A 19,537-nucleotide genomic window follows, 5' to 3' on the forward strand; every position below is an offset into this window, starting at 1 on the left:
CATTTCAATATTTGAACAGTGTCTCTAGCCAAAAGAATGTTAAATTTACAATTGTTTAAAGAAGCAAAGGTGTGACCAATGGAGCAAAAACATTGGAAAATCTGGGAATATCCGGGAATATCTGGAAAAGTTCAAAGATTTGAAGGACCAAAAGTCATAGCTGAAAGGAATAAGATGAAAGGGTTGAACATTGTAATAGTAGAATGGTAAAAATAGGTGAAAGTTTGAAGAAGTTTAAAATTGCCTCACATTTTGGCACAAAATGGCCGCCAAACTGTAGGTGGTGTTGCCATCCCATAATAATTTGAGCCTTATGTTGAAGTCCAAAACCTTGTGAACATTTCAATATTTGAACGGTGTCTCTAGCCAAAAGAATGTTAAAGTTACAATTGTTTAAAGAAGCAAAGGTGTGGCCAATGGAGCAAAAACATTGGAAAATCTGGGAATATCCGGGAATATCTGGAAAAGTTCAAAGATTTGAAGGACCAAAATGTCATAGCTAGAATAAGATGAAAGAGCTGAACATTTTCATAGTCGAACGGTTAAAATAGGTGAAAAATTGTAGAAGGAGTTTAACTGTGAACTTCTGAACGAAAAATTCTCCATGTATTTCAATGGAGCAAAAATTCCCGGAAAACCTGGAATATCTTAAAAAGTAAAAGGATTTGAAAAACCAAAAGTCATAGCAGAAATAAGATGAAAGAGATGAACATTTTAATAGTAGAATGGTTAAAATAGGTTAAAAATTGTAGAAGTAGTTAAACGCCAAAAAACGGCGGAAGATACTATAAGATACGATAATAATAAATAAAGAGAAACAGGAAAACAAAGGGTTGAATGCTTTACAGCATTCAACCAACTAGAAGGAGCTGCATTTCCAGAAGAAAATGCAGGGTTGAATGCTGTACTGCTGAAGCAAAAAGATTGGAAAATCTGGGAATATCCGGGAATATCTGGAAAAGTTCTAAGATTTGAAGGACCAAAAGTCATAGCTGAAAGGAATAAGCTGAAAAGGTTGAACATTGTAATAGTAGAATGGTAAAAATAGGTGAAAGTTTGAAGAAGTTTAAAATTGCCTCACATTTTGGCACAAAATGGCCGCCAAACTGTAGGTGGTGTTGCCATCCCATAATAATTTTGAACCTTATGTTGAAGTCCAAAACCTTGTGAACATTTCAATATTTGAACGGTGTCTCTAGCCAAAAGAATGTTAAAGTTACAATTGTTTAAAGAAGCAAAGGTGTGGCCAATGGAGCAAAAACATTGGAAAATCTGGGAATATCCGGGAATATCTGGAAAAGTTCAAATATTTGAAGGACCAAAAGTCATAGCTGAAAGGAATAAGCTGAAAAGGTTGAACATTGTAATAGTAGAATGGTAAAAATAGGTGAAAGTTTGAAGAAGTTTAAAATTGCCTCACATTTTGGCACAAAATGGCCGCCAAACTGTAGGTGGTGTTGCCATCCCATAATAATTTTGAACCTTATGTTGAAGTCCAAAACCTTGTGAACATTTCAATATTTGAACGGTGTCTCTAGCCAAAAGAATGTTAAAGTTACAATTGTTTAAAGAAGCAAAGGTGTGGCCAATGGAGCAAAAACATTGGAAAATCTGGGAATATCCGGGAATATCTGGAAAAGTTCAAAGATTTGAAGGACCAAAAGTCATAGCTGAAAGGAATAAGATGAAAGGGTTGAACATTGTAATAGTAGAATGGTAAAAATAGGTGAAAGTTTATAGAAGTTTAAAATTGCCTCACATTTTGGCACAAAATGGCCGCCAAACTGTAGGTGGTGTTGCCATCCCATAATAATTTTTAAACCTTATGTTGAAGTCCAAAACCTTGTGAACATTTCAATATTTGAACGGTGTCTCTAGCCAAAAGAATGTTAAAGTTACAATTGTTTAAAGAAGCAAAGGTGTGGCCAAAGGAGCAAAAAGATTGGAAAATCTGGGAATATCCGGGAATATCTGGAAAAGTTCAAGGATTTGAAGGACCAAAAGTCATAGCTGAAAGGAATAAGCTGAAAAGGTTGAACATTGTAATAGTAGAATGGTAAAAATAGGTGAAAGTTTGAAGAAGTTTAAAATTGCCTCACATTTTGGCACAAAATGGCCGCCAAACTGTAGGTGGTGTTGCCATCCCATAATAATTTTGAACCTTATGTTGAAGTCCAAAACCTTGTGAACATTTCAATATTTGAACGGTGTCTCTAGCCAAAAGAATGTTAAAGTTACAATTGTTTAAAGAAGCAAAGGCGTGGCCAATGGAGCAAAAACATTGGAAAATCTGGGAATATCCGGGAATATCTGGAAAAGTTCAAAGATTTGAAGGACCAAAATGTCATAGCTAGAATAAGATGAAAGAGCTGAACATTTTCATAGTCGAACGGTTAAAATAGGTGAAAAATTGTAGAAGGAGTTTAACTGTGAACTTCTGTACGAAAAATTCTCCATGTATTTCAATGGAGCAAAAATTCCCGGAAAACCTGGAATATCTTAAAAAGTAAAAGGATTTGAAAAACCAAAAGTCATAGCAGAAATAAGATGAAAGAGCTGAACATTTTAAAAGTTGAATGGTTAAAATCGGTTAAAAATTGTAGAAGGAGTTAAACGCCAAAAAACGGCGGAAGATACTATAATAAACTAGAAGGAGCTGCATTTCCAGAAGAAAATGCAGGGTTGAATGCTGTACTGCTGAATGAAAGCTGAATTAGCTGAAGAAATGGCTTAACTGTACTGGGAAAACCTTGAAAAGTTAAATGTGCAAAAGTCCTAGCAGGAATAAGATGAAAAAGTTGAACATTGTAATAGTAGAATGGCTGAAATAGGTCAAAGTTTGTAGAAGGAGTTAAGCATTAAAGCTGAAATTGTTGAAAAAATGGATGTACTGTTGAAAATTTGAAGATGATGCTAAAATGGCTAAAAGTGCTAGCATTGGAATCAGCATCATCAACTGACTCAAAAAAAAACACATTGTTTGAGAGTATCATATTGGTAAAAGCTACATGTTCTAAGTTGACAGAAAATCCACTTTTTTCAAAATGGCGGCTTTTCTATTAATTTTATCTCCATAGCAACCATTTTACGTTTGGGTCGGCATGGGATGACGAACAAATCGACGTCAGTTTCAGACAAATCGGAAAAAGTAAACCTTTGGACGTCCTTAGCAACGAAGTTTGTTGGCTAACCACGCCCACATTCCTTATATGTCCAGATCCAGTGAATTTCAATATGTTCAGTTCCAGCCATGGATGAAGTTTATTGAAATATTTGCTTCAGATTTTGTCATAAAAAGGCCACCAACATTAGGTTGTGTTGCCATCCCATAATGATTTCAAAACGTATGTTGAAGTCCAAAGCCTTGTGAGCATTTCAATGTTTGAACGGTGCCTCTAGCTTAAAGCAAATTATAATGCTTGAAAGCAACAAAGGTTTTCAAGGATTCTCCATGTATTTAAATGAAGCAAAAATCTTAAAAAATCTTGGAAAATCTTGGAATATCTTGAAAAGTTCATAGACTTGAAAGACTAAAATTCGTAGCTGAAAGGAATAAGCTGAAAGGGTTGAACATTGTTATAGTAGAATGATTAAAATACGTGAAAGTTTGAAGAAGTTTAAAATTGCCTCACATTTTGGCACAAAATGGCCGCCAAATTGTAGGTGGTGTTGCCATCCCATAATAATTTTGAACCTTATGTTGAAGTCCAAAACCTTGTGAACATTTCAATATTTGAACGGTGTCTCTAGCCAAAAGAATGTTAAAGTTACAATTGTTTGAAGAAGCAAAGGTGTGGCCAATGGAGCAAAAACATTGGAAAATCTGGGAATATCCAGGAATATCTGGAAAAGTTCAAGGATTTGAAGGACCAAAAGTCATAGCTGAAAGGAATAAGATGAAAGGGTTGAACATTGTAATAGTAGAATGGTAAAAATAGGTGAAAGTTTGAAGAAGTTTAAAATTGCCTCACATTTTGGCACAAAATGGCCGCCAAACTGTAGGTGGTGTTGCCATCCCATAATAATTTTTAAACCTTATGTTGAAGTCCAAAACCTTGTGAACATTTCAATATTTGAACGGTGTCTCTAGCCAAAAGAATGTTAAAGTTACAATTGTTTAAAGAAGCAAAGGTGTGGCCAATGGAGCAAAAACATTGGAAAATCTGGGAATATCCAGGAATATCTGGAAAAGTTCAAGGATTTGAAGGACCAAAAGTCATAGCTGAAAGGAATAAGATTAAAGGTTTGAACATTGTAATAGTACAATGGTAAAAATAGGTGAAAGTTTGAAGAAGTTTAAAATTGCCTCAGATTTTGTCATAAAAAGGCCACCAACAGTAGGTTGTGTCGACATCCCATAATAATTTCAAAACGTATTTTATAGTCCAAAGCCTTGTGAGCATTTCAATGTTTGAACGGTGCCTCTAGCTGAAAGCTTGTTAAAGTTATAATGCTTGAAAGCAACAAAGGCTTTCAAGGATTCTCCATGTATTTAAATGAAGCAAAAATCTTGGAAAATCCTGGAAAATCTTGGAATATCTTGAAAAGTTCAAAGATTTGAAAGACTAAAAGTCGTAGCTGAAAGGAATAAGCTGAAAGGGTTGAACATTGTAATAGTAGAAGGATTAAAATACGTGAAAGTTTGAAGAAGTTTAAAATTGCCTCACATTTTGGCATAAAATGGCCGCCAAAATGTAGGTGGTGTTGCCATCCCATAATAATTTTGAGCTTTATGTTGAAGTCCAAAACCTTGTGAACATTTCAATATTCGAACGGTGTCTCTAGCCAAAAGAATGTTAAAGTTACAATTGTTAAAGAAGCAAAGGTGTGGCCAATGGAGCAAAAAGACTGGAAAATCTGGGAATATCCGGGAATATCTGGAAAAGTTCAAGGATTTGAAGGACCAAAAGTCATAGCTGAAAGGAATAAGCTGAAAGGGTTGAACATTTTAATAGTAGAATGGTAAAAATAGGTGAAAGTTTGAAGAAGTTTAAAATTGCCTCACATTTTGGCACAAAATGGCCGCCAAACTGTAGGTGGTGTTGGCATCCCATAATAATTTTGAGCCTTATGTTGAAGTCCAAAACCTTGTGAACATTTCAATATTTGAACGGTGTCTCTAGCCAAAAGAATGTTAAAGTTACAATTGTTTAAAGAAGCATAGGTGTGGCCAATGGAGCAAAAACATTGGAAAATCTGGGAATATCCGGGAATGAATGGAAAAGTTCAGGGATTTGAAGGACTAAAATGTCATTGCTAGAATAAGATGAAAGAGCTGAACATTTTCATAGTCGAACGGTTAAAATAGGTGAAAAATTGTAGAAGGAGTTTAACTGTGAACTTCTGAACGAAAAATTCTCCATGTATTTCAATGGAGCAAAAATTCCCGGAAAACCTGGAATATCTTAAAAAGTAAAAGGATTTGAAAAACCAAAAGTCATAGCAGAAATAAGATGAAAGAGATGAACATTTTAAAAGTAGAATGGTTAAAATAGGTTAAAAATTGTAGAAGTAGTTAAACGCCAAAAAACGGCGGAAGATACTATAATAATAATAATAAATAAAGAGAAACAGGAAAACAAAGGGTTGAATGCTTTACAGCATTCAACCAATAAAGAGAAACAGAAAAACAAAGGGTTGAATGCTTTACAGCATTCAACCAACTAGAAGGAGCTGCATTTCCAGAAGAAAATGCAGGGTTGAATGCTGTACTGCTGAATGAAAGCTGAATTAGCTGAAGAAATGGCTGAACTGTACTGGAAGAACCATGAAAAGTTAAAGGTGCAAAAGTCCTAGCAGGAATAAGCTGAAAAAGTTGAACATTGTAATAGTAGAATGGCTGAAATAGGTCAAAATTTGTAGGACTTAAGCATGAAAGCTGAAATTGTTGAAAAAATGGCTGAATTGTTGAAAATTTGAAGATGTTGCTAAAATGGCTAAAAGTACTAGCATTGGAATCAGCATCATCAACTGACTCCAAAAAACACGTTGTTTGAGAGTATTATATTGGTAAAAGCTACATGTTTTAAGTTGATAGAAAATCCACTCTTTTCAAAATGGCGGCTTTTTTATTGATTTTATCTCCATAGCAACCATTTTATGTTTGGGTCGCCTGGAGATGAGGAACAAATCCACGTCGGTTTCAGATGAATCGGAAAAAGTAAATTTTTGGACGTCCTTAGCAACGAGCTTTGTTTGCTAACCACGCCCACATTCCTTATATGTCCAGATCCAGTGAATTTCAATATGTTCAGTTCCAGCCATGGATGAAATTTATTGCAACATTTGTTTCAGATTTTGTCAAAAAATGCCCACCAAACAGTAGGTTGTGTTGCCATCCCATAATAATTTCAAAACGTATGTTGAAGTCCAAAGCCTTGTGAGCATTTCAATGTTTGAACGGTGCCTCTAGCTGAAAGCATGTTAAAGTTATAATGCTTGAAAGCAACAAAGGTTTTCAAGGATTCTCCATGTATTTAAATGAAGCAAAAATCTTGGAAAATCCTGGAAAATCTTGGAATATCTTGAAAAGTTCAAAGATTTGAAAGACTAAAAGTCGTAGCTGAAAGGAATAAGCTGAAAGGGTTGAACATTGTAATAGTAGAAGGATTAAAATACGTGAAAGTTTGAAGAAGTTTAAAATTGCCTCACATTTTGGCACAAAATGGCTGCCAAACTGTAGGTGGTGTTGCCATCCCATAATAATTTTGAACCTTATGTTAAAGTCCAAAACCTTGTGAACATTTCAATATTTGAACGGTGTCTCTGGCCAAAAGAATGTTAAAGTTACAATTGTTTAAAGAAGCAAAGGTGTGGCCAATGGAGCAAAAACATTGGAAAATCTGGGAATATCCGGGAATATCTGGAAAAGTTCAAAGATTTGAAGGACCAAAAGTCATAGCTGAAAGGAATAAGATGAAAGGGTTGAACATTGTAATAGTAGAATGGTAAAAATAGGTGAAAGTTTGAAGAAGTTTAAAATTGCCTCACATTTTGGCACAAAATGGCCGCCAAACTGTAGGTGGTGTTGCCATCCCATAATAATTTTGAACCTTATGTTGAAGTCCAAAACCTTGTGAACATTTCAATATTTGAACGGTGTCTCTAGCCAAAAGAATGTTAAAGTTACAATTGCTTAAAGAAGCAAAGGTGTGGCCAATGGAGCAAAAACATTGGAAAATCTGGGAATATCCGGGAATATCTGGAAAAGTTCAAAGATTTGAAGGACCAAAATGTCATAGCTAGAATAAGATGAAAGAGCTGAACATTTTCATAGTCGAACGGTTAAAATAGGTGAAAAATTGTAGAAGGAGTTTAACTGTGAACTTCTGAACGAAAAATTCTCCATGTATTTCAATGGAACAAAAATTCCCGGAAAACCTGGAATATCTTAAAAAGTAAAAGGATTTGAAAAACCAAAAGTCATAGCAGAAATAAGATGAAAGAGCTGAACATTTTAAAAGTTGAATGGTTAAAATCGGTTAAAAATTGTAGAAGGAGTTAAACGCCAAAAAACGGCGGAAGATACTATAATAAACTAGAAGGAGCTGCATTTCCAGAAGAAAATGCAGGGTTGAATGCTGTAGTGCTGAATGAAAGCTGAATTAGCTGAAGAAATGGCTGAACTGTACTGGAAGAACCATGAAAAGTTAAAGGTGCAAAAGTCCTAGCAGGAATAAGCTGAAAAAGTTGAACATTGTAATAGTAGAATGGCTGAAATAGGTCAAAATTTGTAGGACTTAAGCATGAAAGCTGAAATTGTTGAAAAAATGGCTGAATTGTTGAAAATTTGAAGATGTTGCTAAAATGGCTAAAAGTACTAGCATTGGAATCAGCATCATCAACTGACTCCAAAAAACACGTTGTTTGAGAGTATTATATTGGTAAAAGCTACATGTTCTAAGTTGATAGAAAATCCACTCTTTTCAAAATGGCGGCTTTTTTATTGATTTTATCTCCATAGCAACCATTTTATGTTTGGGTCGCCTGGAGATGAGGAACAAATCCACGTCGGTTTCAGATGAATCGGAAAAAGTAAATTTTTGGACGTCCTTAGCAACGAGCTTTGTTTGCTAACCACGCCCACATTCCTTATATGTCCAGATCCAGTGAATTTCAATATGTTCAGTTCCAGCCATGGATGAAATTTATTGCAACATTTGCTTCAGATTTTGTCAAAAAATGCCCACCAAACAGTAGGTTGTGTTGCCATCCCATAATAATTTCAAAACGTATGTTGAAGTCCAAAGCCTTGTGAGCATTTCAATGTTTGAACGGTGCCTCTAGCTGAAAGCATGTTAAAGTTATAATGCTTGAAAGCAACAAAGGTTTTCAAGGATTCTCCATGTATTTAAATGAAGCAAAAATCTTGGAAAATCCTGGAAAATCTTGGAATATCTTGAAAAGTTCAAAGATTTGAAAGACTAAAAGTCGTAGCTGAAAGGAATAAGCTGAAAGGGTTGAACATTGTAATAGTAGAAGGATTAAAATACGTGAAAGTTTGAAGAAGTTTAAAATTGCCTCACATTTTGGCACAAAATGGCTGCCAAACTGTAGGTGGTGTTGCCATCCCATAATAATTTTGAACCTTATGTTGAAGTCCAAAACATTGTGAACATTTCAATATTTGAACGGTGTCTCTGGCCAAAAGAATGTTAAAGTTACAATTGTTTAAAGAAGCAAAGGTGTGGCCAATGGAGCAAAAACATTGGAAAATCTGGGAATATCCGGGAATATCTGGAAAAGTTCAAAGATTTGAAGGACCAAAAGTCATAGCTGAAAGGAATAAGCTGAAAGGGTTGAACATTGTAATAGTAGAATGGTAAAAATAGGTGAAAGTTTGAAGAAGTTTAAAATTGCCTCACATTTTGGCACAAAATGGCCGCCAAACTGTAGGTGGTGTTGCCATCCCATAATAATTTTTAAACCTTATGTTGAAGTTCAAAACCTTGTGAACATTTCAATATTTGAACGGTGTCTCTAGCCAAAAGAATGTTAAAGTTACAATTGTTTAAAGAAGCAAAGGTGTGGCCAATGGAGCAAAAAGATTGGAAAATCTGGGAATATCCGGGAATATCTGGAAAAGTTCAATGATTTGAAGGACCAAAAGTCATAGCTGAAAGGAATAAGCTGAAAGGGTTGAACATTGTAATAGTAGAAGGATTAAAATACGTGAAAGTTTGAAGAAGTTTAAAATTGCCTCACATTTTGGCACAAAATGGCCGCCAAACTGTAGGTGGTGTTGCCATCCCATAATAATTTTGAACCTTATGTTGAAGTCCAAAACCTTGTGAACATTTCAATATTTGAACGGTGTCTCTAGCCAAAAGAATGTTAAAGTTACAATTGCTTAAAGAAGCAAAGGTGTGGCCAATGGAGCAAAAACATTGGAAAATCTGGGAATATCCGGGAATATCTGGAAAAGTTCAAAGATTTGAAGGACCAAAATGTCATAGCTAGAATAAGATGAAAGAGCTGAACATTTTCATAGTCGAACGGTTAAAATAGGTGAAAAATTGTAGAAGGAGTTTAACTGTGAACTTCTGAACGAAAAATTCTCCATGTATTTCAATGGAACAAAAATTCCCGGAAAACCTGGAATATCTTAAAAAGTAAAAGGATTTGAAAAACCAAAAGTCATAGCAGAAATAAGATGAAAGAGCTGAACATTTTAAAAGTTGAATGGTTAAAATCGGTTAAAAATTGTAGAAGGAGTTAAACGCCAAAAAACGGCGGAAGATACTATAATAAATAAAGAGAAACAGAAAAACAAAGGGTTGAATGCTTTACAGCATTCAACCAACTAGAAGGAGCTGCATTTCCAGAAGAAAATGCAGGGTTGAATGCTGTACTGCTGAATGAAAGCTGAATTAGCTGAAGAAATGGCTTAACTGTACTGGGAAAACCTTGAAAAGTTAAATGTGCAAAAGTCCTAGCAGGAATAAGATGAAAAAGTTGAACATTGTAATAGTAGAATGGCTGAAATAGGTCAAAATTTGTAGGACTTAAGCATTAAAGCTGAAATTGTTGAAAAAATGGCTGAAGTGTTGAAAATTTGAAGAAGTTGCTAAAATGGCTAAAAGTACTAGCATTGTAATCAGCATCATCAACTGAATCCAAAAAACACATTGTTTGAGAGAATCATATTAGTAAAAGCTACATGTTATAAGTTGACAGAAAATCCACTTTTTTCAAAATGGCGGCTTTTCTATTAATTTTATCTCCATAGCAACCATTTTACGTTTGGGGCGGCATGGGATGACGAACAAATCGACGTCAGTTTCAGACAAATCGGAAAAAGTAAACCTTTGGACGTCCTTAGCAACGAAGTTTGTTTGCTAACCACGCCCACATTCCTTATATGTCCAGATCCAGTGAATTTCAATATGTTCAGTTCCAGCCATGGATGAAGTTTATTGCAATATTTGCTTCAGATTTTGTCAAAAAATGGCCACCAAACAGTAGGTTGTGTTGCCATCCCAAAATAATTTCAAAACGTATGTTGAAGTCCAAAGCCTTGTGAGCATTTCAATGTTTGAACGGTGCCTCTAGCTGAAAGCTTGTTAAAGTTATAATGCTTGAAAGCAACAAAGGTTTTCAAGGATTCTCCATGTATTTAAATGAAGCAAAAATCTTGGAAAACCCTGGAAAATCTTGGAATATCTTGAAAAGTTCAAAGATTTGAAAGACTAAAAGTCGTAGCTGAAAGGAATAAGCTGAAAGGGTTGAACATTGTAATAGTAGAAGGATTAAAATACGTGAAAGTTTAAAGAAGTTTAAAATTGCCTCACATTTTGGCACAAAATGGCCGCCAAACTGTAGGTGGTGTTGCCATCCCATAATAATTTTGAACCTTATGTTGAAGTCCAAAACCTTGTGAACATTTCAATATTTGAACGGTGTCTCTAGCCAAAAGAATGTTAAAGTTACAATTGTTTAAAGAAGCAAAGGTGTGGCCAATGGAGCAAAAACATTGGAAAATCTGGGAATATCCGGGAATATCTGGAAAAGTTCAAAGATTTGAAGGACCAAAAGTCATAGCTGAAAGGAATAAGATGAAAGGGTTGAACATTGTAATAGTAGAATGGTAAAAATAGGTGAAAGTTTGAAGAAGTTTAAAATTGCCTCACATTTTGGCCCAAATGGCCGCCAAACTGTAGGTGGTGTTGCCATCCCATAATAATTTTTAAACCTTATGTTGAAGTCCAAAACCTTGTGAACATTTCAATATTTGAACGGTGTCTCTAGCCAAAAGAATGTTAAAGTTACAATTGTTTAAAGAAGCAAAGGTGTGGCCAATGGAGCAAAAACATTGGAAAATCTGGGAATATCCGGGAATATCTGGAAAAGTTCAAAGATTTGAAGGACCAAAAGTCATAGCTGAAAGGAATAAGATGAAAGGGTTGAACATTGTAATAGTAGAATGGTAAAAATAGGTGAAAGTTTGAAGAAGTTTAAAATTGCCTCACATTTTGGCCCAAATGGCCGCCAAACTGTAGGTGGTGTTGCCATCCCATAATAATTTTTAAACCTTATGTTGAAGTCCAAAACCTTGTGAACATTTCAATATTTGAACGGTGTCTCTAGCCAAAAGAATGTTAAAGTTACAATTGTTTAAAGAAGCAAAGGTGTGGCCAATGGAGCAAAAAGATTGGAAAATCTGGGAATATCCGGGAATATCTGGAAAAGTTCAAGGATTTGAAGGACCAAAAGTCATAGCTGAAAGGAATAAGCTGGAAAGGTTGAACATTGTAATAGTAGAATGGTAAAAATAGGTGAAAGTTTGAAGAAGTTTAAAATTGCCTCACATTTTGGCACAAAATGGCCGCCAAACTGTAGGTGGTGTTGCCATCCCATAATAATTTTTAAACCTTATGTTGAAGTCCAAAACCTTGTGAACATTTCAATATTTGAACGGTGTCTTTAGCCAAAAGAATGTTAAAGTTACAATTGTTTAAAGAAGCAAAGGTGTGGCCAATGGAGCAAAAAGATTGGAAAATCTGGGAATATCCGGGAATATCTGGAAAAGTTCAAGGATTTGAAGGACCAAATGTCATAGCTGAAAGGAATAAGCTGGAAAGGTTGAACATTGTAATAGTAGAATGGTAAAAACAGGTGAAAGTTTGAAGAAGTTTAAAATTGCCTCACATTTTGGCACAAAATGGCCGCCAAACTGTAGGTGGTGTTGCCATCCCATAATAATTTTGAGCCTTATGTTGAAGTCCAAAACCTTGTGAACATTTCAATATTTGAACGGTGTCTCTAGCCAAAAGAATGTTAAAGTTACAATTGTTTAAAGAAGCAAAGGTGTGGCCAATGGAGCAAAAACATTGGAAAATCTGGGAATATCCGGGAATATCTGGAAAAGTTCAAGGATTTGAAGGACCAAAATGTCATAGCTAGAATAAGATGAAAGAGCTGAACATTTTCATAGTAGAACGGTTAAAATAGGTGAAAAATTGTAGAAGGAGTTTAACTGTGAACTTCTGAACGAAAAATTCTCCATGTATTTCAATGGAGCAAAAATTCCCGGAAAACCTGGAATATCTTAAAAAGTAAAAGGATTTGAAAAACCAAAAGTCATAGCAGAAATAAGATGAAAGAGATGAACATTTTAATAGTAGAATGGTTAAAATAGGTTAAAAATTGTAGAAGTAGTTAAACGCCAAAAAACGGCGGAAGATACTATAAGATACGATAATAATAAACTAGAAGGAGCTGCATTTCCAGAAGAAAATGCAGGGTTGAATGCTGTACTGCTGAATGAAAGCTGAATTAGCTGAAGAAATGGCTGAACTGTACTGGAAGAACCATGAAAAGTTAAAGGTGCAAAAGTCCTAGCAGGAATAAGCAGAAAAAGTTGAACATTGTAATAGTAGAATGGCTGAAATAGGTCAAAATTTGTAGGACTTAAGCATGAAAGCTGAAATTGTTGAAAAAAGGGCTGAATTGTTGAAAATTTGAAGATGTTGCTAAAATGGCTAAAAGTACTAGCATTGGAATCAGCATCATCAACTGACTCCAAAAAACACGTTGTTTGAGAGTATTATATTGGTAAAAGCTACATGTTCTAAGTTGATAGAAAATCCACTCTTTTCAAAATGGCGGCTTTTCTATTGATTTTATCTCCATAGCAACCATTTTATGTTTGGGTCGCCTGGAGATGAGGAACGAATCAACGTCGGTTTCAGATGAATCGGAAAAAGTAAACTTTTGGACGTCCGTAGCAACGAGCTTTGTTTGCTAACCACGCCCACATTCCTTATATGTCCAGATCCAGTGAATTTCAATATGTTCAGTTCCAGCCATGGATGAAGTTTATTGCAACATTTGCTTCAGATTTTGTCAAAAAATGCCCACCAAACAGTAGGTTGTGTTGCCATCCCATAATAATTTCAAAACGTATGTTGAAGTCCAAAGCCTTTTGAGCATTTCAATGTTTGAACGGTGCCTCTAGCTGAAAGCTTGTTAAAGTTATAATGCTTGAAAGCAACAAAGGTTTTCAAGGATTCTCCATGTATTTAAATGAAGCAAAAATCTTGGAAAATCCTGGAAAATCTTGGAATATCTTGAAAAGTTCAAAGATTTGAAAGACTAAAAGTTGTAGCTGAAAGGAATAAGCTGAAAGGGTTGAACATTGTAATAGTAGAAGGATTAAAATACGTGAAAGTTTGAAGAAGTTTAAAATTGCCTCACATTTTGGCACAAAATGGCCGCCAAACTGTAGGTGGTGTTGCCATCCCATAATAATTTTTAACTTTATGTTGAAGTCCAAAACCTTGTGAACATTTCAATATTTGAACGGTGTCTCTAGCCAAAAGAATGTTAAAGTTACAATTGTTTAAAGAAGCAAAGGTGTGGCCAATGGAGCAAAAACATTGGAAAATCTGGGAATATCCGGAAATATCTGGAAAAGTTCAAAGATTTGAAGGACCAAAAGTCATAGCTGAAAGGAATAAGATGAAAAGGTTGAACATTGTAATAGTATAATGGTAAAAATAGGTGAAAGTTTGAAGAAGTTTAAAATTGCCTCACATTTTGGCACAAAATGGCCGCCAAACTGTAGGTGTTGTTGCCATCCCATAATAATTTTAAACCTTATGTTGAAGTCCAAAACCTTGTGAACATTTCAATATTTGAACGGTGTCTCTAGCCAAAAGAATGTTAAAGTTACAATTGTTTAAAGAAGCAAAGGTGTGGCCAATGGAGCAAAAACATTGGAAAATCTGGGAATATCCAGGAATATCTGGAAAAGTTCAAAGATTTGAAGGACCAAAAGTCATAGCTGAAAGGAATAAGATGAAAGGGTTGAACATTGTAATAGTATAATGGTAAAAATAGGTGAAAGTTTGAAGAAGTTTAAAATTGCCTCACATTTTGGCACAAAATGGCCGCCAAACTGTAGGTGGTGTTGCCATCCCATAATAATTTTGAACCTTATGTTGAAGTCCAAAACCTTGTGAACATTTCAATATTTGAACGGTGTCTCTAGCCAAAAGAATGTTTAAGTTACAATTGTTTAAAGAAGCAAAGGTGTGGCCAATGGAGCAAAAAGATTGGAAAATCTGGGAATATCCCGGAATATCTGGAAAAGTTCAAAGATTTGAAGGACCAAAATGTCATAGCTAGAATAAGATGAAAGAGCTGAACATTTTCATAGTCGAACGGTTAAAATAGGTGAAAAATTGTAGAAGGAGTTTAACTGTGAACTTCTGAACGAAAAATTCTCCATGTATTTCAATGGAGCAAAAATTCCCGGAAAACCTGGAATATCTTAAAAAGTAAAAGGATTTGAAAAACCAAAAGTCATAGCAGAAATAAGATGAAAGAGATGAACATTTTAATAGTAGAATGGTTAAAATAGGTAAAAAATTGTAGAAGTAGTTAAACGCCAAAAAACGGCGGAAGATACTATAATAAATAAAGAGAAACAGGAAAACAAAGGGTTGAATGCTTTACAGCATTCAACCAATAAAGAGAAACAGGAAAACAAAGGGTTGAATGCTTTACAGCATTCAACCAATAAAGAGAAACAGAAAAACAAAGGGTTGAATGCTTTACAGCATTCAACCAATAAAGAGAAACAGAAAAACAAAGGGTTGAATGCTTTACAGCATTCAACCAACTAGAAGGAGCTGCATTTCCAGAAGAAAATGCAGGGTTGAATGCTGTATTGCTGAAAGAAAGCTTAATTTGTAAAAGAAATGGCTGAACAGAGCTGAACATTTTAAAAGTAAAATGGTTAAAATAGGTGAAAACCTGTAAAAGAGGTTAAGCACAAGAATTCCCTATGTAATTTAATGGAGCAAAAATTTGCTTCAGATTTTGTCATAAAAAGGCAACCAACATTAGGTTGTGTCGACATCCCATAATAATTTCTAAACGTATTTAATAGTCCAAAGCCTTGTGATCATTTCAATGTTTGAACGGTGTCTCTAGCTACAAGTATGTTGAAGTTATATTCGTTTAAAGAAACAAAGGCTTCAGATTTGAAAAACATAAAAAGCCTGCCAAACAGTCTCCATCCCATAATGACTTCAAACCTTGATGTTGTAATCCAAAGCACTAATCATTTGACAGTAAAAGTGGAGCCACGTCCTGCAGCAGGACACATTTTGACAAATGCAAAGCATCAAGACCAATTCTCTCAGCTATGCATGTGCCATGCGGTTTTGCACACACAGCCATGTATAATGGAGAGATATATTGATCATCAGCTAGCTAGCTGAATGATACAGCATTATATTTTCATTAAACCACTAATTTATGTGGTGCAAAAACATCATAGTCACTTCTCGTAACAGCCACCTAACTCGTGGTTTGGGAATCAACACTTTCCCATGAGCCTTCACTTTTGAAATGTCGAAGGATTTGAAGGACCAAAAGTGGTGGTAAAAAAAATTTTGGAGGTAAAAAAATTGTAAAAGGAGTTAAACAAGGCCTGAAATTATTGAAAAAATGGCTGAATTAATGAAAATTTGAAGATTTGAAGGAAAGGAATGAGCTGAACTGTTTCATACAATGGTTAAAGTAAGTAAAAACCTGTAAAAGAAGTTTAGCACAAGGATTCTCTATGTATTTTAATGGAGCAAAAAATCCTGGAAAATCCTGGAATATCTTAAAAAGTTCAATGATTTGAATGACCAAAAGTAATAACTGTAATAAGTTGAAAGAGTTGAACATTTTAAAAGTTGGTTGGAAGAAAATTTTGAAGCGTCCGAACCGGGTGTCGAACCGGGCGCCTCGGGCACCATAACTTCCCAATGCATTTTAATAGGGCAAAAATTCCCGGAAAAACTGGAATATCTTTAAAAGTAAAAGGATTTGAAAAACCAAAAGTCATACCAATAATAAGCTGAAAGAGCTGAACATTTTAAAAGTTGAATGGTAAAAATCGGTTAAAAACTGTAGAAGTAGTTAAGTGTCAAAAAACGGCGGAAGATAGTATAAATAATAATAATAATAAATAAAGAGAAACAGGAAAACAAAGGGTTGAATGCTTTATAGCATTCAACCAATAAAGAGAAACAGAAAAACAAAGGGTTGAATGCTTTACAGCATTCAACCAATAATTAAAGAGAAACAGGAAAACAAAGGGTTGAATGCTTTACAGCATTCAACCAATAATAAATAAAGAGAAACAGGAAAACAAAGGGTTGAATGCTTTACAGCATTCAACCAATAATAAATAAAGAGAAACAGGAAAACAAAGGGGTTGAATGCTTTACAGCATTCAACCAAATAAAGAGAAACAGGAAAACAAAGGGTTGAATGCTTTACAGCATTCAACCAATAAAGGAATGTTTTCAGAAATTGGCAACGTGGGCTCAAGCGGCCACTTCCAATGAAAAAGGGCCTTGTTTAAAATTGTTTGTAACTTAATTATGAAGGAGAAATGTGAGGTTTGTGCCTGGCTGGAAGGATTTGACACAAAGTCAAGTTTCATATATCACAATAGAGCTGTGAAAGCCAAAGCCTGGAGCAAGATATGCCAGATTTGCATGGCTTCCACATTCCACACCAAACCTCTTCCACCTGTAGGTGGCAGACATGCTCTGGTAACATGTAGAAACAGTAGAAACAGAAAAAGAAGAAGAAGAGTCAACACCTTGGGCTGAATTTGCATTAAAGAATCTGTGTTTAATGGGCCTCTCATGCCTGGTGTGTCTGTTGTTTGACACTACAAGTGCCAAATAGTTATTAATAAGCTTTTTTCTCGTTCCTCATTTTCTTTTTGTGACTTTCCCTCCTAACGTGTGCCGTGTGGATGAAAAGCCTCCACATTTGTTTCCTTAAGCAAATCAGTAGCGTTCTCACCCCCAGGAGGTTTCTGGGAATGTATCCCTCGCGGTCGTTCAGTCGCGCCCACCACCAGTCTGTTTCGGTGTCGTCACGGCGACGCAGCACAGTGATGGCATCGCCCTCGCTGAAGGAGAGCTCGTCGGCCTCCTGGGCAGCGTAGTCCCACAGCGCATACACCAAGCCTTTGTTCATCACACCCAACTTCTCCTGCACACCTGTGAGGGACAGACCTCTCATGGGAAAATGGTATCTTTTTCTATAAATTACAATATAAACATCTCTTTCTGTCGGTGCCACTTAAATCCCTTTAAGTTATCTCCTAAATTGTGTGGTGCTACCTACCATACAGGAACTGAGAACACTGAGTGTAGCCCTCCTCCATTTCTTCACATTTGTCTGCTGCAGTTTCCACGTCACTGATTGTTGTGGCGAAAATGGCCGCTCCGGACTCCACCAGCATCTTGCAGAGGTGAACGCTGTTACACGAGGCTGCGCAGTGAAGAGGGGTCCTGCAGGAAGTGAGGGATGACAGTAGGACAGTAGGGATCAAGAAAGATGCTTCATTTCAGAGAACAAACGTGTTCATAATAGATGCATCCCTTATTCAATCACATCAACCGCAGGGATCCCTGCTTTTCTTGTGTTACTGGAGTCAAAAACAAAGTCATTTGTTTTTGTCACGGCTGCCTCTGTGCTGAGCTCCAGCATCGCTTCCACACACTGTTCATGACTCACACTCTCTGAGCCCTTCAGCAGCCGCACATTCATCTTACTGTCTGATTTCATGGCTGAATGGGGGAACTGACCATCCGTCACTGTCTGCTGCGTTTACGTTGACTCCAAAGTCCAGCAGGAACTTCACAATGTGGTGATGACCAGCGCAGACAGCGTTGTGAAGAGGAGTAATGCCTTCATCGTTGGGCATGCTGGGATTTTCCACCTTATAATGGAGGAATAATTCAAAAAACAGTGTAAGAAATGAAACATACTGGCATAAAATTACTGCTGCTGATTCATTTGAAAGAAAATACAACAAAAGTCCCATGATTTCATCTTGTATTATGAAAGTGGTAAAAAAAACATGCTGCACGTGGGTGCACTGCACTGGCATTGTGGTTACATAACAAAATAGTGTGTATGTTTTACTAAAAAAAACTTCTAAATCACAGCCCAAACGTTTCAAAAACAAGTTTTTAATTGTTAAGCTTTTATTTAACACAGAAGATGGCACCGTGACATCTAAATAACCCACGCTCCTTGACCTACTGTAACTCTTCGACAGTTTACGCAAACAACACGAATCAGCTGATTCTGAAGAGAAAAGTGGCTTTGTGGCATTATGCAGAACTTGACATTACAACGCTTTAATCCGCAACAGAATCAACTCATCTCCGTTGAAGCACTTCACTGCTGTAAAGTGTTGCATTTCAGCGCAAAGACGCTTTTCTACGCTTCAGAATCTGCTTGAATTATGTTAATTGTATAAACGATTAAAGAGTTATGGTCGTCGACAGAATGTAAACCCTGGAACTAAAGCTCGGTGTTAAAGGGTTACCGTGTTTTTCAGAGTACATGTAGCGGTTAGGGCTATTCCCTTATTACCATTTGCCTTTCATGATTAAATATCTGTTCTCATTCCTGTATTTTGTTTAATGCATTTCTCCCAAGTGTGACTTATATATGCTATTTTTCTTCTTCATTATGCATTTTTGGGCTGCTACGACCAATGCTCTGGAGCAACTTAGTCTGAAAAAGACGGTAAAAATTTTGTGTGTGGAAATGATAGCTCTTAAAAACATACATTTTTTGTGATATAGGCTTTAAAAGCATTGACAAATGACATTAATTTGTTGGTGACTCCTGAGCATGACGATAAAAAAATTCCCTTTCTAGGGACATGTGGCGTCCCTCAAGGCGCTACACATGGCCCACTACTTTTTACAATAAGATAGGTGATGCAATTAATTTCTGAGCAGGTCTACTTTTACAAAGATGTTGGTTTATGGGCCTTTTCTCAATTCTTTAGTTAATTCCCTTTTTAAATGTCTTCTATTGCACTTAAAGAAGATGCATGTTAAATATTTTTTGTGTTTTGTAATAATAATGATAATAATAATAATGGATTGGATTTATCTGCACTTTCCCAGACGCTCAAAGCGCTTACAATGTGCCCATTATTCATTCACTCTTCATTCATACTTGGTGATGTCACCAATATATTTTCCTAGCTTACCTG

The 19,537-nt window shown here is 35.8% G+C and overlaps 1 protein-coding gene across 12 annotated transcripts in view; it reads right to left on the reverse strand.

The window, feature by feature from the left end:
• The window catches only part of LOC101164267 (apoptosis-stimulating of p53 protein 1), a 237,134-nt gene that overhangs the window by 158,771 nt on the left and 58,826 nt on the right, over nt 1-19,537 (reverse strand). For all 12 annotated transcript variants that reach the window (XM_078941338.1, XM_078941337.1, XM_023951409.2 and 9 more), the window contains 3 exons: nt 18,108-18,241; nt 17,644-17,810; nt 17,317-17,516 (listed from right to left, as the gene is read on the reverse strand). In XM_078941338.1, coding sequence (XP_078797464.1) covers nt 17,317-17,516; nt 17,644-17,810; nt 18,108-18,241 — 501 coding nt within the window. The remainder of the gene's footprint in view (nt 1-17,316; nt 17,517-17,643; nt 17,811-18,107; nt 18,242-19,537) is intronic.

Source organism: Oryzias latipes, chromosome 22 (assembly GCF_053564925.1).
Source record: "Oryzias latipes strain Hd-rR chromosome 22, Olatipes_Hd-rR_3.1".
NCBI lineage: Eukaryota > Metazoa > Chordata > Actinopteri > Beloniformes > Adrianichthyidae > Oryzias > Oryzias latipes.